At 36.4% G+C, this 23,975-nt stretch overlaps 1 protein-coding gene and 1 pseudogene across 1 annotated transcript in view; both read left to right on the forward strand.

The window, feature by feature from the left end:
* The window catches only part of Tox (thymocyte selection associated high mobility group box), a 308,403-nt gene that overhangs the window by 265,882 nt on the left and 18,546 nt on the right, over positions 1-23,975 (forward strand). The window contains exons 5-6 of the mRNA XM_010640588.3: positions 9,026-9,256; positions 20,677-20,757. Of these exons, the coding sequence (XP_010638890.1) occupies positions 9,026-9,256; positions 20,677-20,757 (312 nt within the window). The remainder of the gene's footprint in view (positions 1-9,025; positions 9,257-20,676; positions 20,758-23,975) is intronic.
* Positions 10,269-10,398, forward strand: LOC117285081 (annotated as a pseudogene).

Here is a 23,975-nt window from a genome sequence, read left to right on the forward strand (position 1 = left end):
CAACTTTTTCTTCTTATTTGCTACCTCCGTCTCTGCCATATTACATGCTGATTAGTATATTTATATTTATTTCCCACTTCATAGTTTCTCTTCAAAGAGGATTTGTGGTTGCTTCCACTAGATGCCTTCAGCCACTACAATCTTGAATCACACTTGGCTTGAACTTTTTCATACCAGCCGTGTAATGCTGCAGATATTTGCAAATATGGTTTTTTGTTTGTGAATTATCAAAGAGACTTCTCCTTTTCTTACAAGATTCCAGAGCAATTACCCTTGCAGGTCCTAAGAGAGTACTTATAAGGAAAATTATTTCACTCTACCCTTGCCCTGAGAATCTAATTTTTTTAATACCCGACATTAACAGAGCCCTTCTTTAAACACCCTGCCTTTGATGAGCCATGGGCGTTGTCTTCTGTCTGCTCTTAGCCCAGTATCCCAGCTGGTTCAGTGATATCTTCAAGATGAAAGCCAAATTCAGTACTCCACTTACTTTTCTATGTTCCTTCTTTCACCTAGTTTTTGCCTTTAAGAGTTGCTTGTTTGTACATATTTGCCACACATAATAATTACATTCATGGTGTGAGTTGGTATGTGTAGATGCTCTCCTTACTCACTGGTTAGTCAGCGCATGCTCTCTCCCTTACCACACAGAAGCAAGATTTCTTTTCAACGCAGATAGGATAGCCACTGAAGGATCAACTGAATAAGCCTTTAGGGAAATGGTTTATATTTAGCACCATTCTAGGCAAAAAGACTTCTGGAATACATTTTTTAAAAGATAGAGAAATTTTATAAACATTAAGTGAAATTAAGCAGTGGTATAACTAAATGTTATGTCTTTTTATCTAGCAATGGGACAGAATATTTAAAATTGTGATGTGAAAGTTTGGTATTCTCCACATTGAACTGTATTTATTAGGCTTTTGTGCAGCACTTATCATGTTATAAGATGTAAGGTATTTTTAAGGAATTTCTTATACCCCAGAAATTTCATTAATAGATGTCCTTTGTTTATTTATTTGTTCGTTTGTTTATTATTAATAATTCATTCCTTTTTTTTTTTGGTACTAAGAATTGAACCCAAGATCTTCACACTGAGCTACAACTCCAAGCCCTCTGATTTTTTATTTTGAGAAAGGTCTTGCTAAATTACTAAGTGGACTAGACTAGGCTCAAACTTGTGATCCTCCTGCCTCAGCCTCCCAGACTTCTAGGATTACAGGTTTATGTGGTTGTTGCCTAGTACCACAACATCTGGCTCCTTCACTTATTTTTCAAAAAGGAAAAACTCCCACTTATTACAACTGAGTCTAACAGACTAGTTTTTAAAATGATAAAATTCAAATACCCAGTACACGGTTCCAAATGATTTCCAAAATCCATTCAAGTAATGAAATTTTCTTAGGATATAATATTTTCAAGGAACACAAGTTCCTAGACATATTCTAGATGACTGAAGATATTTGATTAATTCATGGAATACAAATAAAATAAGACTTAGCACAGCCCCCTGACATTTAATTCAGCAGGACCTTACCTTAGCAGCTTGTTTTCTCCAAAAGGTACAGCCCTACTCAAATGAATTTAGAAGAACCCAAATAGAACCAATAAAATTGACATATACAACTACTAGGTATAATTACAGCCGACCTTTTTTTTCTCACTTTGAAGTGACTTTTCTGGACAGTAGCCCAAACTTTCTATTTCATACAAGGCCTTCACTAAATACATCCAAAAATAATACTCAGCTCTCTTTGGCAAAATCAAGGATCCTTAAAAATAAAACTACTTCACAAACTCTGCTACTGATACAGTACTCCTCACTGTGAATCATTTCAAAAGTAAAGCCCTTCGTATGCATTTTTCTATAATTGATGTTTTGAGTCATTGAATGTTCTGTTATTATTAATGATAATAATAAAACCAATTGTAAAATGAAAGAAGTGTTACAGCCTTGCTGATTTCACAGTAACTAGATGACTTACTTTCCATGCTCATTTGAATTTATTCTCATAAGGGGATTTTTAGATGGCACAGTTTAGAAAGAAAAAAGAAAATAAATTTAAGCAGCAAAATTTTCACTTACAAAAACAGTACCATCACAAAAACTGCTGTGATATGCCCTGTTTCTATGGTGAAGATTTTATAATATTTACTTTATATGATAAGAGTTATAAGTGGAGTTCTATGTTGTTTGTTCAGCCTATTATGCAGATGGTGCTTGATTAAAATCTATTTTAAACTACAGCGATTACTGCAAGATAGTGTGCATTAAACAGCTCTCCCAGCTCCATTAAAGGCTTTGGGACCATGGCAGTTTATTTTAAATATGCTTATAGACATTTCTAACTTCTCCAGGGACATTTCAGTATCAGTGATTCTCTTTCCTTTTCTTCCCCCAATGCTGGGACTCAACCCCGGGTTCTCCATACTAAGCAAGTCTCCACCACTGAAATACGCCCAGTACTACTTCCCTTCCTTGATAATCTTAAGGTCTTGTACCCTGGATTCTCAAGTATTATCTAAGCAACATTGTCAGCACAGGCTTTTTTTAAAGTAAAAGATTATTGTTTTCTTGTGATGAAGAAGTTAAATGCATCACTATAATTAAGCAATAAGATGTGACAGGAGGTGAATTACCAGAAGTCTAGGGATTTGAGAGATACATCTATGTCTTGAACATGAAATATGCATCTGTGTAAAGCTTCCGTGTAATACTTATTTATGAGTACTAGTTTGGTTTTTGTGTGTGCATTTATGTATTCATTAGTGCTTTAATTGAAAGTGAAATAAGTTTGTGGCTAATCAGGGCTACATTAGGGCTTCAGCTCAGCCATGTTTTTAGTTGCTATGATTTTCATACAGTTTTGATGTGCATTGCCAATTTTCTTTGCCTTGTAATTCTAATCTCTTTCCCAATGCAATGCTATAGAATACAAGAACAGAATGGTATAGTGATCTACTGCATATATGGCATTCTGCTAATGCTATGAAGGATGGAGAGATTAATAGGACTCATTTTTTATTTTCAATGTGCTTCTCATTGTAGGAAATTTATATTCTTGTATTATGTGGTTTCTCTTACATTCTAAAGATTATGGCTTTGGAATTCAATTTGAGTCTCCAATCATAAAAAACTCTAGTCATTTTAGAGAGCTATGCTCTAGGACAATCAGTATACAGTTTTGTATAGTCCACTGAAACAGCCACTCGTTGTCTCTCGCTGTTTGCATTTAAATTTAACTAATTAAAATTAAATTTAAAATTTGTCAATTCCTCAGACTAGTCACTATAGCACATTTCAAATGGTTTATAGTAGTGGTAGTGAACCTGTGGTATGCCTGCCATAGCCAGTTTTTTATCATTGAAAGCTCTGAAAGATTCATCATCACTGGTCTTTATCCTTTTGGACAGTGTGGAGAACATTTCTTATCATTCCAGAAAGCTCTACAAGATAGCACTGCTCTGGTCTATAGAAATCAGATCTTCTTAGAAAATTAAGATATGAAATTATTAGCTTTCATGCATCATTGCAGGAAATGAGGATCCAGATAACCAAAAGTAAGGTCCAGACACATATTATAAACCCATTAGCTAATTTTTCTACCACAATCATATTTATCCTCATTGTGTTCATTCCAAATGATTTGTGGTCAAACGAGCCAGATATTTTTCAAAATACAATCCTGGCATGTAAGTGCATCCAAATTATAGCTGAAGTTCTTCACTTCAAGGAGGCTTTGTATTTATGAGCAGTGACAACAGGCTTTTCACGTAAGTAAAACACTCCTTGTCTAAAGTAGACCGTACAGGTTCCTGTTTCGTGGCATAGAGTCTAAAGCATCGACTCCTTTCTGGATTTTTTTCCATCAAAAAAAGTGGAGGAAAAACTCACATGTTAGGGAGCATGGCCCAGTATTCATGAGCCAAACAGCCTTCACAGAGCACTACCCAAGTATCTGAATGCAGAAGAAATCAAACCACAACAATGAGTTTTCTTTCTACTACCTTACATACTAAAAAGCAAAGCAATAAGTATTGATGCAAGAACATTGAACAAGATAGTAAACAGTTCTCTCCCAAGCACATTTTATTTTTTATAAAAATAGAGATCTTTCATATACACATACATAACTTTTTCTCCTCTTACCTACGTCTTTGGTGAAAATCAGGGCTTTATCTTAAGTCATAGTTGAATTCCATGAGGACAGTCCTGTGTAGTCAGAATATTACTACCGAGAAAATAGTTATGATGATCTAGATAAATTATTGAAGGAAAGACAGTGAAGCTTGAGTGATAAATATTTTATATTCTAGCCTTTAGATTGGTCTTCTCAGATGCCATTTCTCTTGCATGATCTATCATCCAGACCAAGGGTAGCATAAGTATGTATTTAAAGAGAAGGTACAGTATATTGTTGGCTGAAAGCAGATGAGTACACTCTCACTTTCATCCGCAGCAAACACAAAGGCAATGTGTAAGACTGAGTGGTACTCTGGCCTTAATAGGGTGACCTCCCAGCTTTACAGGTTAGTACCTTTCAGGTACTCCTTCAGATACCCAATTGAAGCTACAGAGTTACAACTTGTAGCAGATAAATGATGTCTCCTGAGTCTTGAAAATGTAGAGGCAGAAGTCACGAAATGCTTCCTTCTACAAAAATAACCAAGAAAATAAAAAACTGGGATTGAGCAAGACTGAATCCTGCTAAACCTACAAAATGAGCCAGTAAAGTAGAGATCACTTCCAGACAAAAAACCAAGTGGGTTACATGAGGAATTATTCATGATTTGCTATGTTACGCTATATGTCCCCATCAATGCTAATTTGTGACTTTGATATACTTAATATTTGAGCTTATTACAGGCAGTAACAGGCTCCCCTGCTTCAGCAAGTCATCCCTAGGAAGTAGAGCACTGTCGTCAAACACAAGAGGATAACTGTCTTAATACCAATTTAATAAGGAAAGAAGCAAAAATATGTGTAGTTCAGAGAGAACTTTGGACAAATGAAGAGGAAAATGAAATGATTCGGGGGAAATCCTTTAAAAAGACATTTATATCACATGATAAGAGATTGATCTCTATGATATATATTTGATTATTTTCCAAAAAGATTGACATAATCTGCCATCATGGATATTTCAATATGTCAGATCATTAATTTTAATTAAGATTTAAAATTAGTCTAGGTAATATTCCACATGGGTAAGCATTCACTTATCTCTACACTTAGTTACTATTTCTAAATATTCCAAATCATTGATGAGTTACATTCTCCAACAACATGATCAGTCCAACTTTTGTAGCTTCACTGAAGTGTAATTAACAAGTAAAATTGTATATAATTAAAGTGTTCAACAACATGTTTCGGTATACATGTACATTGTGAAATGATTGCTATAATCAAGTTAGTGAACACATCCACCACTGTTTCTCGTTTTCTTGTTTATCTGAGAGCTCCTTTTGGGGGAAGGTTGTGAATGAGAATGCTCAAGGTCAACTCTCTTCACAAATCTCAAGTGTATAATATAGTACTGCTAACCATGCTAAAATGGTAAATCTTCAGAAGTTAATGATCTTATAACTGAAAGTTTATACTCTTTTACCACTCCATTTTTAATTTTTTCATTGTAGACCTTCTTGACTCCTTTTGTTTTCTCTTTAATAACTATTTTATGATTATAAACACACAGATGGCTTGAAATTATTTTAAAAATGCAAAGAAGAAAATTAAAAAGTCCCATTCCATGCAATGAAATTACTATTAATGTGTCAAGTACTTTTAAGAAATGTATCCATATTTTCTTTTTCACTGCAGATTTGGATGTTGTCCTAAAGCACTCAAATAAATTTGTGAACCTTAATTTCCTGTAACAGAAAACATCTGCACCTTCACTCATTCTTCCAATTATACTAGTATTTATGTTATTATTTTTATTGCTGTTATGACAAATGTTAAGTAAGCAGTTGCTGTGTATTAGAAACCATGAGAAGTGTTAGTGCACAAAACTAGACCTGAACCTTCCTTCATGGGGTGGGGGATAACCACATGTTATTGCATAGTTACAAATTGGATATTTGCTATAAAGGGAAACATACAGAAGTAAATGAGTGAATAACAGGATCCTAAATTGAGTTTGAGATATCTTTGAGATTTGCAAATAAAGGTGTCATATAGTTGTTTCTATGCATGCAAAACTCAGGGAAAACACGAATTTGACTTCCAACCACTAATGGTAATGGAAACTCTACGTACTTATGAGATTAGTTCAGTATAGGCTTAAAAAGAAGGGAATTTGTAGTAAACAAAATGAAACACATCAAAGGTGCTACCAATAATGACCATTTGGAGAAGGATGAGCCAAAAGAGGGGAAAAAAGTGATTTTACAGTCAGCAATGCCAGCAAAATACTGGCAAAACCAGAGAAGACGGTGTTGTGAAACTGGTAGGAGGAGGTCTTAATGGTGAGAAATCAAGTAAAGGCAAAACTACAAAGTCCTCCGGATTTAGTCATATGGCAATGGTGACCTTATGTTATAGAACACTGATATAAAAACACACCAAACTGAGTGGCAAAAGCTTCATTCAGCCAGTAGTGACAACCACTGGAAAGAAATGAGTGGTGGCAAAGAGAAAGGCATGACCATGTGTAGTCATAATAAACAGAGAAAGTTTACTTGTCTGTGTGTTTTGTCTCCCAAGAATTTTCAGGGATAACTTGAAAGAGTAGAGTTGAGAGAGTTTGAGGCCAGCCTCATTCCCCTAGGATTTGATTTAATCAGTGGAGAGTAAGACCTGGGCATCAATGTATTTCTTAGAAGTTTTCCAGGTGATTCCAACATGTGGCCATATTTGAGACCTTCCTTTCTGGGTCACATGTGCCTATGTGCTTAACTGCTCTATATCCGTTCAGTCTTGTCATACCAGTCTTCCGACAGAATTAATTATATGGGGGCCAAAAACTTCACAGCATTGCTTCTCATGTCCATCCTGGGGAAGTAATGATCTAGTGTCATTCCACATTAACTTGTCAACTTGGCTCAGAGCATCCTGTCCCCATGGGATTCTTTGGTCTGCTTCTGTAGGTAATTTGCAGATGATCATCTTTTTAGTACATTTCACACACACACAGAAAAAAAAAAAAGCCAGAGAATTCAGCTTTCTTCCTATTTCTTTTTGGAACTTGGGCATAACTTTCAAACTGATGACTAGGTGTCAAATAGTAAGGTCATTTCTTCCCATTCAGTCAATAAATTATTTCTAAAGTTACTAATGTTTTACAATTAATATTTAAATAGCCTTTAAAAAGCTACAAATGTTTAAAACGTTTACAAAAATAGAATCATGTACCATCCCAGTGATCATAAAATGGCACTACAACTGCTTTAGTAGAAGAAACAGGGTCCCAGAAAATTTAATTTAACCAGAATAACATAGCTAAACATATTATAAAAGGAAAGCATGAATCTAGATCCTCTGATATATTCACAGGGCCCTCAGTAGACCATGCCTCCTCTGCCATGGTTGCAATTATGTTATACAAACACTCCACCAAGCAAGCTTTGTGAATAAGGTATATATTTCCTTATATCTGCATAGAGAAAAAAATACAAGCCACCACCGCAGTACAAGACGAGTGTAGAACGTGCCAGAGAGTGGCCACACTGTCTGGACGTAGTGCACACAAGGCTCGTGTTGCTGGGGGAGGAGTGTGGAAAAGGATTCTTCATATATGAAGAATATTCCTGATACTTCACATTATTTTATACCCCTGTCAATTCATATCATTTTGGAGCTAGTCAGAAATCCTGAGTAAAATCCCTCATATTCTACAGATAGATGAAAACAGCATCTAGTGAATAACAAAGATAATATTCAGACTTAGGGGCCTTACACATTCAGTATAATTTTTTCACAAATACATCAAAATAACAATTTAAATTATCTAAATATTCTTACTTGAGAACAATGGAAATCAAAGCTATTTTTAACTGAATAAAAACTGTCCTAGACATCTTTAGAATGTAGTTTTCAGGCTTGTACTTTCCACTGATAGCTATTAGGCATATAATTGCTATATAAATTTGAATAAGGCTAAAATGTAGCTCTGTATTCACTCAAGCCACATTTCAGGTGTTCCCTAGCTTCAGATGGCTGGTGACTGCTGTAAAGAAAAGAGCAGATCATAGAAGTTTCCTATCCTTGCAGAAAGTACCACTGGGCATTGATGATGTAGCATCTAGATCAAGTCATTCTCTAGACCAGGGGCATTGCTAGGTCTTCCCAGCATCACTCCATAGCCCTAAGTACAACATAAAAAAATTTCTTTTTTTTTTTCCTGGACACATTGCCTCCCTGGTTTCAAACTCAGAATTAGAAAGATAAAGATGAACTCCCCAGAAGACAAGTTAGCGTCCTAGTTCAGAAGTGTTTATTACAAGAGAAACTTGTTGGGGCCAGAGATTTAGCTCAGTGGTTCTGCCTCCTGCCTCACAAGCACAAGGACTGCTCAAGTTCAGACCCTGGTACCAAAAACAAACAAAACAAAAAAAAAGAGGCAGATTGCCAAGATAACAAGAGAAACTTGTTGCTGTCATTGACAGTGAAAAAGTGAAAAAGAAAACAGAGAGTTAAGGGATAATATTTAATTATATGTTAGTATTGTAAAAAGACTCAACAAATTTCTTAAAGCTATATAAATGGACCTAGGATAAAAGTAAATATAAAGACTGCATGAAACATGAGGGATATTTATTTATTTATTGAGTGGTACTGGGGATCAAACTCAGGGCCTCACGTATGCTATAGGTAAGCACTCTTAACACGGAGCTGCATTCCTGAGTCCAAAATATGAAGCTGTATTTAAGAAAACAAGAGTAGCAACAATACCAAGTGCCTGTGTTTGTGGGATGTGTATGGTTGTGTCTGTGTGCCTGAGTCTTAAAGGAAAAACGATGGGACATAGGACTTGGCTATACAATTTCCAGCTCCTGTATAATTTTATCTTGATTTTTATTTTAGACCAACGGTGGAGAGAAGCGGCCTGCCTCTGATATGGGGAAAAAACCAAAAACTCCCAAAAAGAAGAAGAAGAAGGACCCTAATGAGCCCCAGAAGCCTGTGTCTGCCTATGCGTTATTCTTTCGTGATACTCAGGCTGCCATCAAGGGCCAAAACCCAAATGCTACCTTTGGTGAAGTCTCTAAAATTGTAGCTTCAATGTGGGATGGTTTAGGAGAAGAGCAAAAACAGGTAAGAAAGGACTCAAACTACAGTTACAATCTATATGGTTTTATACTGTGTATCCACTTGTAAAGAGATGGTTTCTGATGGCTCCGGGCAAATGCTTCAAATTCCAAAACAAAGGTTGGATGTACCCTATCAGAACCAGACCTATGTAAGAAATATTCACATAATTTTATACATTTTTTCACCCTTCCATAAGTAGCATGTTCATTCCTTTGTTTCAAAGTTTACATAGCATAGTTATCTTGGAAGGACTTTTGCATATCCCAGCCAGTATTACACTATTCCTTAATGTTTCCAACGTGGTGAGAAGAAGGAGAAGGAGGAGAGGAGGAGAAGAAGCCCTAAAAGTATTTTTGAAAACTATCCACACTTTTCTTTGTCACTTACCATTTACCCCTTTACCTTCAAAAACCCTTATTGCGCTTAGCAAAATGAACCTCAAATTTAAGGGTTTCTGCTTTTGGCCATTCCTTAAAGACCACCAGCATATGTCATTCAATTTCCCATATATATTTAAACCATATTGCCACGCTGTGTCAAATGGGACCAGATGTCTGGCTTTTCCTTCTTCTCTTGAGCACCATTGTGTGACTAAGGGCCGTGCTTAGGGAAGGCCCTATGAGACATCTAAGCAATGGCCTAAGTACCTCAGAAGGTCTTACAGATCAAGGGGACTCAGGAGGAGAGAATGACAGTTCAGTATGAAGATGCAGCCCACCCAAACAAGGAGGCAATATTGATCTCCTGCATCCAAACTGAGGGATAGATGGCTGTTGTTACCATGTAGACTCTTACTGGCACAAATAAGTCATTAAATAAGTGTGAACATTAAAATAAGTCACTGGAATATCTATGTAGATATAGCTTTTGCTGTTGCAAAATATTAATATTAATATATAATTAAAATATATTAGTCTCATGTTTGCTTCTTGGTAGACACATCTATTTCTAGGTCCAAAAAAGTTTGTAGAAAACAGAAAACCTCAAACCTTCTTATGCATTTAGAAGAATCTGTATTGCTTCTCGGCCATTTGGCTAAGATCAAGTGTAGAAGAATCTGTATATTGCAGTAATACATCACCAAGTTTGATATATGTAGGGTTTTATCCTTTCTTTTGCATTACTGGAGATTGAACCCACTGTTTTCACACTGAGCTACATCCTCAGCCCTTTTTTATTTTTTACTTTTGAGGAAAGAGTTACTAAGTTGCCCAGGTGGGACTCGAACTTGTGAACCTCTTACCTCAGCCTCCCAGAGTTCTGGGACTACAGACATGTAGTCCACACCTAGGCTTTATACTTGAAAAATACTTTTGCATTATTTATCTCATATTTCTATTCAGTACTCACAGATATACAAGGAATTGCTATCCAGGAATTATATGTTATGAAATGGAACCAAGTAAATTAGTTCATTCTTTTGTTTACTCAACAAATACTTATTGAGCACTTATTTTCCAGGCACTGTTTTAAGTACTGTATATATGGTGAAGAACAAGATCCATTATGCTGAATAATTTGTCTAAGATCACATTACTGGTAATAGAATCACATAACTAAAACTCATTATGTAACTTACAATTCTTTTCTTTTCAAATTCTATGAATTGATGATAGTTGTGATAGAATAGTTGCTATGGAAACATAGAATCTGCCTATCAGGTTCCCCACATCCCCTTTTCCTGTAAGTCAAATATGTCTTCTGTTATGAAAATTGCTGTACATTTTCTTACTTCCTTTTCAATATTGCCAGCCTAAAGGAATGCTTCCTGTGTTAGTCAGCTTTCTGTCACTATGAAAAAATACCTGAGACTAGCAATTTAAAGGAGAAAAAAATTTTATTATGTCTCATGGTTTCAGGGATTTTGGTTCTTGGTCACTTGGCTCTGTTGCTTCTAGGCCAGTGGAAGGCAAACATTATGGCAAAATGGTGTGGTAAAATAAGACTGCTCATCTCATGGCATCCAGAAAACAGAAAGAGGGAAAGAGCCACAGAGGAAAAGGTTGGGGATAAGTTAGACCCTTCAGAGGCATGTCCTATTCCTCCACCAAGGCCCCACCTCCTAAAAGCCCATTCATCTAATGAACTCCTTGATGGATTAATCCACTTCATGAAGCTACAACCCTCATGATTCAGTCATTCCCAATAGCCCATCAGCTGAAAGCCAAGCCTTCAACAATGAGCCCTTTGGAGTACATTTTGGATTCCAAACATAACACTTCCTTAGGACAGCAAAAGCCTACTCTGTTGTGCCCTGTGTTGTAAGAGTTGTTTTCAAGGATTGAAAACAGCATCCTACCATTTTCTCTATGCTCTCCATTGAAACATTCATCTTGCTATTGACAGGGTAGTTTACGTTATGTTGTGGGATCCTAACTGAAATCTAATAAAACTGTTTTAGGACTTTAGAGCTGTTCTGTCCCTAAATCTGTTTTCTGTCACTCTCCCAAATCCGAGGTGTGGTTCCCCACTAATGCTGGACAGTTGGAGTAGAATTGTGCAGTCTTTTCTAGGTAGCTCATCTCTGAATGAGAAATTAATCAACCAGTAACCCCAACCTTGTTCCTGTTCTCTGGTTTACGTTACCTTGATGCCCCCCTATCGTACTCAGGATGTTACACATGAGAACATACTTCATTCTGTTCCAGTAATCCACCTGTGTGTTCCAGATATGCACGGAGATTCAATGCCCTAAGATTTTTTCCCTGTTGAGATATAATGTCCTGGCTGAAGCTTGCAGAAAAGGACTCCTCTCCCTAGAGATTATGCATAGCAGCTCTTGTTCATCAAAGGTGTACAAGATTCCCTTCTGAAGATTCTGCCCATCTCCTCTGCCTAAGACCTGATTTGGGAATGTTGTTCCAAGGCTCCTCTATGCTGCCGTAGCTTCTATTTGCCAAAGTTTTATTTTGAGAAATATCAGTAGCCTATACCAATACACTCACCTTTCTTCTCTATCGGTCTCCCTGACCCCAGTTTTCCTAATTATTTCTTTCTTTTTTTTTTTTTTTTCGTACCAGGGATTGAACTCAGGTCCTTGCACTTGCAAGGCAGGCCACCGAACCACTGAGCTAAATCCCCAGCCCCTTCCTAATTATTTCTTGAGTTCAAGGCTAGCTGTTTTAAAAGAGGGAAGTCTGCAAAGGCCTTCCCTAACTCAGGATAAATCATTTACTTCTTTTATTTATGGTGCAAAAGAATACTGTGTATAAAAACCAAGGAGTTCCTCAAATCAGTAATTATAAAGCACCACATGTCTTTGCATCAACCCTATTATCATCAGGCTTTTTTATTTTAATATAGAACAGAGAAATATTAACAGTGCATTCTACATCCTTTTTGTCTGACCATAAACGTGTTTACAGACACAAAGAATATGAGATTCAATCTTCTGAACTGTGATACTAAAAGAAGAAATTACCCCCATTGTTCTGTTCTGGTGCTAAAAATTGAGACTATGCCTTCTAAATGCAATTGTGATGTAATATTCTAGACTTTTTAATTGCATATATGGGATAATGAAATATTTTCCTTTTTCTCCTTTGCATTTTATTTCTAATTGAATAAACAACTCATGGTGAGCCTCCTTTGGGGTCCTACATGGAAATAGTTGGAGGTATTTTGGAAAGAATTCATTTTATAAACGAAAGAAGAAATTATGTAATAGTTGACCTGTAGAAGTCATTAGGTATATTGTAAAGCAATCTCATAATTAAAATCCAGTTGCTAAAAGTTATACTAAGATAATTTAGAAAAATATCTCTGTTTCTTATGAAACTAAGTATTTTAAAATTTGAACACTTGTTTAAGAGTTATCAAAACAAGGTATTGGGAGCAATTTGGGTCAACTCCAAGCTGGTTTGTTCCCATACCTGATGCTCCTTTGACTTAACAGGGATTTGGTATAGTTTATTCTTTTCTCATAACAAATGATCTTGCTTAATACAAAGAGTAAGACTGCAGATTATGTTAAAAGAATGGTGTACCACGTGCACACACACTCATGCATGCACACACACACACACACACACACACGCACACGCACGCAGGATACAGTCCCACCCGCAGAACATGCAAAGGGAGCGTCCAGTGAAATCAGACTACTTATCAAAGGAAACCTGTTGCTGGGATGGGCCACCACTCTGCTACAGTGTGGCAGATTGTGCCTAACCATTTGCAAGAGTTGCCAGCAAAGCAAACATGCCCCCTTCAAATGTACATTTGGACATCCAGAAGATTTCAGCAAAAGAGCCCAAATTGTTACTATGCTATATTACCACCCATTCTCTCTCTGTGTTGACTTCATTGTGCCAACACACTGTATCTGTTTGAAACTTAAATTAATTGTATTTTATTCTCATTTAATATTCAAATTGGGGAGCACACATACTGCTGTGTATTTTTAAAATAATATTCTGGAACAGATTAGAAGCTGACTTTCAAACTTCCGAAGTTTGGACAAACACACATGTTACAGAACAAAGCTATGTGATGCTCTTGGCATCATGTAGGAAGCTGATTCTGGTAAAAGCATGAGATTTCATGTGCCACAGTTGTTTGAAAATTTGGTTGTCATAATAGCCCACAATTATGAGCAGCTACAAATATAAACACAGACTGGGAAAAAATGGACAAAATTATTGATGCCTTATTGGGAGCTCAGAAAATTACAATATTTATGGAAAAACAGCTATTAGTGAGATTATAATAGAATGTTTTCTTGAAGGCTAAAAGGAACAGGACTAAGAGAGCTGCTGTGTGTCTGTATCACATGTTCTTACTGTGGAGTACAGGCAGGAATCAGAAGCCGCTGTGGAGGGTAGGTCTTTATTTTTCAGAATCCATGGTGAGTGAGAAACTGTATTCACTTGGGTTTCCGTAAGGAATCTTTCAAAGAAGATAAATCAAAAGGAAGCTGAAAGATGCGATAGAAATCCACCAGGAACACAAAACCTCCCTTATGAATCATTCCTACCAAAGCCACCGAACAAATGCCACATATCAGAGATCTCTCCATTTTAATACTTTGGAAGATGGTGCTGATTCTGGAATGGAAAGAAAATTGTGTTTGGGATTCCAACTGGGGGTTTTAAATGCTAATGACTAGTAAGACAATGAAGAGCCCATTTGAGAAGCATACTAAGTTGTTTAAAAGGCACCAGATGGAGAAAGGGGAATAAAACACAAGATTGCTGTGATGTTGGTCTTTGCTACTTATCTTTCACTGACTGGAACCTACAGAGAAAGAAAAATAATAAGTTAACAATATCACACTATTTGTACTTAGGCTTCTTGGAATATCAGCAACCCTCAGCATCTTTTTTATGAGCTTCCAGCTAAATTTTCTGTCTGCTTCCGTGGTTTCTGAATTCTCAGCTTCTAGTCATTGTCTTATAGGACTTGCATCCACAGCAACAATATAGAGCAAATTGAATGCTACAAAATAAAAGAGCCAAACCATCTTAGAAGCAGAACAGTTTGGTCCAAAGAGCTACCAAGGATTCTTGAGTCCTTCTTAGCCATGGAAAGTCACCTTAAATCAGAAACAGATGTAAATTAGCGAATGAACCTTAAATTCCTAATTGGAGACACAGCCAGGCTGTAAGACATTTAGCAAATTACAAACAAAATGTTCTTGTTTACATTACATTAAATGGCTTTAAAGCTGCAGCCAAAGAGCTAAATAAACATGCTGTTATGCTAAAAATGGAGTAGAAAGCCTATTCAGAGTTTGGTGTACTCCAAAGAAACCACAGCCCACGGGAGCCCGGAGAGTGTATTTTTGTAAATGCTAGTCCTGTCGTGGAAGAAGACAGTGAACTCACCTCAAGATGCAGAGCCTAATGAGCAGATATCACTTGCAGAGAAACTGTTTGAATACTGTAACATATGCCTTCTTTCAGGATGCATAATTCATATCCAAGAATATTAACCACAGCAGCTCAGCTCAATAGCAACACCTCATTATTTTATCTCTCAGTATTTATTCCTGTGTTTGACGCCTCATGAAATTACTGCTAATGTGTTTATATAAGGGCAGATCTGACACAAGTGGGAAGAATGTAATTTCCTACTCATTCGTTCCTGCTGCTGTGTCCTCTTCCCTGGTAGAAGTGGCAAGTGTAAATAGTTAATTTGCTTCAATTATGAGCCTGTCCTGCTAAATTAGAAGCAGCAGGGATATGAAGAGCCAGAATTATACTTATGAGGCAGCTGACAAATCCTCTGAGCCCACAGAATCAAATCATTTACTTCTCACTGGTGTGCAAACACCCACCACATAAACGCCGCTGGGCTCCTCCCCCTTATCATATGATAAAATTTGGGTTTTATGTCAACAATACTTAAGGTTAACAAAAATCCTGTTGTACTGTAACATTCACACGTGTGTTTATCTTGGCCATTTAGAAATGTAAAGACGCACAAAACAGTTGTTCATTTCAAAGTTGTAGCATGTGAACAAAGTTTATATTCATATGAATTTATAACTGAGCAATTAAAATTATTACGTGAAATGGTGAACATATTTTACTTCTAAAACCCAGGCATTTATATACATACACATAAGTGTATCGGTGTGATTAAGGCATGTTATCATAGGCATAAACAAATGTAGAACACACATATAAATATGCACATGCTTAGACCCAGTAGCAGCAGGTATCTCATAGAGAAGTTTCCGTGATGTGGGTGGGGTATAGCTGCAACATGGTGCTCACTCAAATCTGTTGCAATTTATATATTATCTGCGAAAATGTTTGAGGAGGACTGTATATCTACCAAATCAGCTATTTCCATTGATATACATTTTAGTTTAGAAGATGCAATTTAGTAATTTATCCTTAGCTCTTATGGTAATGCTGATTCATAAAAAGGAAAAATTCAATTCTAGGGAGAGGCACTCAGAAAAAAAAACAGTCATGTGCTGTATAATACTGTGTCAGTCATGAGTCACATACATGACAGTGGTCCCAAAGTTATGTTGGCTATTGACATTGCAGCTTAGTTTGCATAAATGTACTCTGTGATGTACACACAATGACCAAACCACCTGACACATTTCTCAGAACATATCTCTGTCACTAAGTAGTGTGTGACTCTTTCCTGATCACCCTCTATGTACCTGCATGTTGGGCTTCAGTCATGAATATGAGACCAGGCCCTCCAACTCTGTGTCTAAGGTCTTCCCCAAGGCACTTCTCAAAACTAGGAGGAGCCATTGAAAAAACAAAGACAGATTATTTGTCACCAGATTGATTTGATTCAGATGATGGCTCTGTGGTATACTTGCTGTAAGATTTTGGGTAAAGATATTACCCATTCTAGTCTATTTTCTTATTCCTAAAATTAAAATAATGAAATCAACGCAACATTCTTATTGAAAGAATGAAAAAGAATATATAATATGTCGACATAAAGATGCACAAAAATTTTAATGCCACTTTGATCTTATGATTTTGGCACATGACAATACAATGGTACATAGCCAATGCTTGACTACTGATTAAGATTATTTGAATTTCATAGTTACTAATCATACTCATTTACTAAATCAGCAGATATATTTTATAGCCATATTTTTAGGCAAAGAACTTGCTTCTGTTTCCTACCATCCCAGAAACAGGCACCACCAATATTATTGAGACCATTTCGATCAGAAGATCCCCAGAGGAAATCAATAGTAAGATTTTTTTTGTTACATCATGTAATGTTTTCAGTCCTCTGAATGCTATTGTATAAAATCCTATGAGTTCAGGAACCCTTACAGAAATGCTGAGCAAGTTACACAAGATGGAAATTCAATCACACTTAAAGACCAAGCTTTACAAATTACAAATGGTACTTGCTCAAACCAATCGAAATAATAACAGCCTTGAAAGAAACCACGATTTTTTAATTTCTAAAATATATAGCAAGGAATAATGATTAATTTATTACTGCTTAAACATCACTGTATTGTTAAACATTTTCTACAAATAGGAAATTGTAATGAAAAAGCCCACATTTGAGTTTAGCCAAACAGTAAAGAATTTTTAAGATTTTTATAGTGTTTGAATACAACACAGAATTGAAAGAATTTGATACATTTTTCTAATTATGACTGTATCCACTATAGAAATAATCTATGAATAGAGATGAAGAGCAAAGCAGAAAAGAAGAAAGGAAGAAGGAAATAAATGGTATTCAGAAATTTTGCTTTTCTGTATGAGATGGATTGTCTATTTGGGAAAGAAACTGAGTAAAATGACAAATTGGTTAAGAATCTTTTTTGTTTAGGTTCATGCTATTCATTGATAATAAACTGCTGATTTTAATTAGGGATTATTAACCCATAAAAATACATGGATATACTGGTATTTAGAGCATTTCAAAAATGACTCAGTGAGTCACTAGGTCACATAAACAGGATTTGGATTCTCTAGAATTGCTATTTGATATCTATCTACGTATGTTTCAGTTTAGCCAGTATATATGTTTTAGTTTAACCACTGAGATGCAATCCTTAGATGGGATATGACCACTTTCTTGGAAGAACAAACCACAGCATATAACAAAGTCAGGACAGGATGAATGCAGAAGTGTTTGGATGAGCTGGGGAAAATGATAAATGATGTATTATGATTTTAAAATCCTCATCTGGCCAACTTTGCACTTTATTTCAAACAGCTGTGGACCATTTGGAAGCCATTTTGTAGCTCAACTGAGTACTAATATTTACTGTATGAATCACATACCTTTAAAATATTTGTCTTTCCCTAAGAGAAAAAGAAACTGTTTCTTTCCCAAATTTAACTCTGACATAAATCAGACCCATCTTCATAGGTTAGGTTTATGCAGTTGGTCTCTGCAGTGGTTACTCACTGCCATATCCAGCCCCACAACCTCTTTGGTTTCCTGAAGTGGAGGGCTGTCTTCATCCATAACTAAATGTTTTGAAACATTTTTGAGAAATTTCTTACTGATTATTTTAGAATATCTGTTCTAAAATATTTCCCCACTTCCTTTACATATGAAATCCTTATACATAAGTCTTGTTCTCTTGTATGTGAAGTCTTAGGACAATTTCATTGAATGCAGAATTTAAACAGCAATTCCACTCAATTTTAGAAAATAGCATCAAGGAAACATAGTATATAATGTTGGAGCCATAGGTAGTTCTCAAAGGTGGAGATTCTGATTATCGTTAGGGATATTTCAGTCTGATCTGGGCTATTTCCCTTTAAACATGATTACAGAAATATACCTGCTCAAATTACCCCCCTCTGAATTCTCCCTCTGAACATCTGCAGCTATTCAGGAAAGAGTGGATCCATCAATCCAAGTAATATGACATGATGAGTTTACTCTTTTCTAAAGTGGTATTTGGGCACTTATACGATGATCCCAACATAGGCAATCATCAATAGCCAATGGGGAGCCATTTGTAGAAAACAGGGAACTCTGAGTGCTAATCAGGTACCCTGTAACAACATCGATCCTGGAGTGAAACCCAGGGCACATGTTCAGTTTGAAATGCATGGAATTAAGCCACCTTTCTCTGCTGTTTGTTAATCAACAAATTTCAGGAAAGTTAACACTTTTTGGTCTGGGAGAAGAGGTTTAAGGGAAAACTATTCAGAAATCTGTTTAACAACAAAATCAATAAAGAGAAATGAGAAGAACTCTGTGTTTCTGCACAAAGACGTATAACAGACCTGGGTCTGCCTCTCAAAGGCATTTGCTCTGCTCTACACTGTACTTTGTTTTCACATGTGAATTTCCAAAAGAGAGTCTGAATTTGACTTTCAATAATCATTTCAGTAAGGTTGAATATTCTTATTCTCCAATAAAAAGATCTATTAACTTTTCACTAAAAGCTAAACAAAAATCCCCAAGCATAATTTTTACAGTTTCTTTAGTTTCCTACTTAGTAACGATAGCACAATGATTATATGATAATATCGTGCTATTTCTTGATTGTATATTTTCATTGGCCTTTTATTGTACCAAAACATCAAGTGTAAAAGTCAAGGCTGAAGGCCTTCTTAAAGGAGAATAATTACCACATTCATTTCATAGAGTCATGTTATAATTCTGTTGACAAGGTTAGTCCCTTGTTTACCTTAAGTAAACTGTTCTGCCTTAATTAAAATATTCATGAGTAAATAATATTTCTCAGTCTTGAATTTCACAGTTGAGTACTGGGCTCAGCAAACCACAGTCATCATTAGAAACCAGCCATTTCCTTCTGCTGCCAACTGGCAGATATTAGGTCTTCAGATATAATTTATATTTAACTACTCTGACTAATTCCAAAGACTCTTTTCAATACTGACTTGTGTCTGGTTTTGAGCTCAGCATTACAAAATGTGAGCCAAGCCTTGTGCCCTGCTGTAAAATTCAACATGTGGAAATTTTAAAATATTTGTTTCAAGGAAAATACGTTTCCATTTCCACAGTAAATGATGAAAAATATTTTGTTCTTTTGGGCTGATTTCAAATATTGTCAAACATCTTGTCTAAAACCTGAAACACTCAGCTTAATGGCAGCAGATGCCCATGTGTATTCACTCTGCTCATCTTTTGTCTTTGAGTCTAGTGTCTACTCTCTGTTTCACTTAGCAGTGTGACCTTTAGCATATTAGCAAGTCATCTTTCAGTTCTTTGACTCAATTTTGGATTATTTTACTTTTGTTTTCGAGATGATTCCCTCTCAAAAACAAAAGTCTTCATAAGCAGAGATTCACTTTAGAACATTTTTACCTTTTCAGTACGAAGTGTCCACATATCCATGTCATCTGGTGTTCCTGTTGGGAAGGAACAACCCACACAGGTCATGCAGCATGGCACTCCTGTGATCCTCAGCCATTACACTCCCAAACGTGTTCTTCACTGTCATCCCTTACTCCTGAGTCTGTAAAACTAGAACTTCAAGGCTTGAAATCTTCAAATAGTGATGGTCCTTAAAACTCTACTACACGTCCGCTGATTGTGATTATTAAACATGATGTGTCATATTGAATTCATGTTTGTTTTTGTACTGAGCGTGGAACATCTGCATTTGGCCATGACTACACTGTGGGATTGTTTGCCCATTACAGAAATATGAATGCCTTACTTGCTCACGTGTGGTTTCCCTGGGAACCTTCATCAGTAGCATCTTCCTAAGCCAACTACTTCCACTCTCAATGTAGCCCAGATAAATCCTTTCATGTGCATTGTGTAAAATGTAAATTTTTTGCTATCATTAATCTTCTTCTTATCTAGTCTATTGTCATTCTTCTTTCAAATTTGTTTCAGTAGGAAAACAATCTTTGGGGAGATATACATTATTATATTATATAATTTTATGTATGTGTGTGCAATTATCATTTGTTCTTATACTTCTCTGAAGACAAAAGCAGGTGCACTTTCTAATTTAAGACTCTCTGTTGTTGTCATAGGTCTATAAAAAGAAAACCGAGGCTGCGAAAAAGGAGTACCTGAAGCAACTAGCAGCATACAGAGCCAGCCTTGTATCCAAGGTAACAGGCAATTGTGTGGCATTGTGACAGATTGTGGCCATCTCAGTGCAGACTTTGATAGTCATTTAAAAGCATAAAAGATCACTTTAGCATTTCTGCACAATCTTCTTTGTTGAAAAAAAGAACATCCTAGACAAAGCTGTGTTATGGAAATACTGGCTCATCACTGAAAGCCCGGAGCAGCACCCCCCTGCCTTTTGTAGAATGCTGTCCACCTGTGGATTATTGGTTTTGTACAATCGTCATTGCACACTCTTCATCCTGCGCCAACTTTCTAATTTCTCCATCCCCAACCCTTAAATTGCCTTTCCTCCATCTCCTCGGCCTTCACGGAGAAGAGAGATGCCAGCTCTTAATCGCTGACCATCACATCATTATTAGGCCCTACACTTAAGTGGAATGAATAGGACACACGAGTAAACACCGAAGTTTCTCTGGTGTGTAAAACTAAAAGTGTAAATAAGGTTCAAATGGTACAATTGAGAGTGTGAAATAGGAAGAAAATGGCTAAAGGGGAAGTAGGAAGGGGAGGGGAAAGGAAATAAGGGAAAAGAAAAAATGTGAAAAAGGAAAAAATGGAAACAAAATCTTTGTAAATAGGGAAGAGTGAAGGAAGTGAGGGGAGAGCAGGGGTATGGGGAAAAAACAAGAACCAAGACATATCAAATGATAAATTAACTGTATTGTTTGCTTTAAATGTACCAACAAACAATGGGGAAAAAAGAAAAATCACATCATTTTATTTAAAATTTAAAACATGACTTTACAAATTTTTTGTTGTTTTTTTGTGACAGGGTCTCATTATGTAGTTCAGAGTGTCTTTGAACTCACTGTGTAACCTGGGCTGGCCGCTCATGGTGATCATCCTGCCTCAGGCTCCCAACTGCTGCAATTACAAATGTGCACCTCCACGCCCCACTGACATTAACAGATTTTGTGCTTCAGACTAACTTAAGTACTAGTTTTTGCTGTTATAAAAACTCAGGAGTTGGCTCTGTTTGATCTCATGCTATTACAGATGCATTTCCTTGTATAAGATACTCGGGGAAGTGACTACAGAGAGACTCAGCCAAGGCTAGAAGAACTTGACACCATGTTACCTCAAGTCTAAACCTGGCTGTGACTCTGTTCATTGTGACCCTGGCCTCCAGATTCCATTGCATTTGCCAATAAAAAAACGCTTTTTTTCATCCAAAAATATCCTTTCCCATTCTTACAAATCTAAGATAATTATATAAACAAGTACTTTATTGAGGAAAATATAGACTACATGTACCATTGCAAAGAAGAAAACAGAAGGCAAAATACAAATATGTAAAATATTTTAGTACACTGTTGTCTAATTCAACTGCATGTTTCAGGTATGACATTGTGAGAAAATTCACTGTGATTTAACCATCAACTTGTTAACTCTCCTACATTCTCTCACTCTGCATTTTATACTTTCTAATTTATGTAACTCCTTTGAAGCTATTTATATTTTCTGCTGATTCCATCTCACATTTTGCTATATGTATAACATTCACAGAATGCATCTAAAATTATAACAAAAAATAAGCTGCCAAATATCAGATCTATCCAGCCATTAGTCATGTTAATATTGTTACAAACTAATATGCTAAAATATAAAGAAGACTTTTAAAAAATGAATTATTTCATCCAAGATATGTCTCTTTCTAAATATTTTAACAGAGTTTAAATCAGAGCAACTTTATATGTGAGAAAATCAATGCAGGAAGTCTCAATCCCAATACAAAGTACTCTAATGACATGTGGATTGCTGGAATGCTATAATACTGACTAAGCCTTTACTTCCAAAACAAGTGTCCTTAGATTTGCTCTTAGCTGCATCTTTTCTCACTATTCAGTCTCAGAGCTGCAACCCACCGTACATGGCAATTTTTATAAACGCTGTGAATTGCCATTTCCACATTTAAAAAACCAAGCACTTTTTTTACAGCTTACTCTGACATTTTTCTTCTCTTTGGCAGTAGGAATTTTGCTGGAGCTGTTGAATCTCTATTTATGTACAACTATCTATTATGTTTATACAAATGGAAGGGAAGTTCCAATCATTCCCTCCAGGTTAGAAAAATGACCTTCTGATACTATATATGAGCAGGTGTGCTATATAAACCTTTTGTGCACCTACAGAAAACATACAAACTTATCCTCCCATAGCAGATAGGGCCATATGTAAAAATCCGTTTCTCCCTCCATTTTAATTGTGATTAGGCAATAGCCAGACATATTTAAATATTTTTCTACATTATAATTTTTACTACTATTCTTTCACTATTAAAGAATACCTAAAATGGCCAATAGAAAACACACCATAATGTAATAGTTACAATTCCAAGAAACTACTATGCATCAGTCAAGTTCTACTGTTGTTGTTGTTTACCTATTAATGTATTTTTTTGGCCAATATTCCTGGGCCTGTGAGCTTTGCCAGACTTAGAGCATGTGAGGAAGAATAGGCAAATTCGTCCCCTACATATGAAGAACTTTTTCTTGTAGTCAAGGGAGACCAACAGGGAAATCATAAACTAATAAGTGATCGAGGTCTTTGAGAACCTAAGGACATAGAGCAAAGGATGTACCAGGCTGTTTTGCAGAGATGTCTCGGAAGAGGTGACATTGGAAGGCAGGAAAGGTAGCCAGGCAGTATTAAACATGTGCAAAAACTGGCGAAACATCTCTGTGAATTAAATGGACAGTAAAGTCGCCAGAACTGAGTGACTGGAGGGAGCATGAACTGAGCTGAAGCTGGAAAGATGGGCAGGACCCCAATCCTCAATCCTGTGCAGGACAGTGAAAAGCACCAAAGTTTCTTCTCAGTATGAAGGAAGCCACGGAATGGGCTTCAGTAAGACAGCAAGATTGGATTGATAATATGAAAAGATACTTCACATACAGGAGTTCCCTTAATCTGCATTTCTTATCCCTTGAGGTAAGCTTGATTGCCATCATTTCATAGAAGAGCAAAAGTACCGCTCAGGTAACTGAGCAAAGCTGGCATTGGCCTGCATTACCTCTGATCTTTTTTCTGAGTCATACTCTCAGCCCTTCCCTTGTCTTTGTGCTGGGCCATGCTGCTCTTGAACCCAGTGCCACTCTGCAACACAGTGCTTCCCTGAATTACCAAACACCACGTTGACCCAAATTCATGGTATAACCTCTTTAAAGGTTGTTTTTCCATGAACAATGCTTTTATC

This window comes from Fukomys damarensis, unplaced genomic scaffold (genome assembly GCF_012274545.1).
Source record: "Fukomys damarensis isolate Sample0158 unplaced genomic scaffold, DMR_v1.0_HiC HiC_scaffold_5, whole genome shotgun sequence".
NCBI lineage: Eukaryota > Metazoa > Chordata > Mammalia > Rodentia > Bathyergidae > Fukomys > Fukomys damarensis.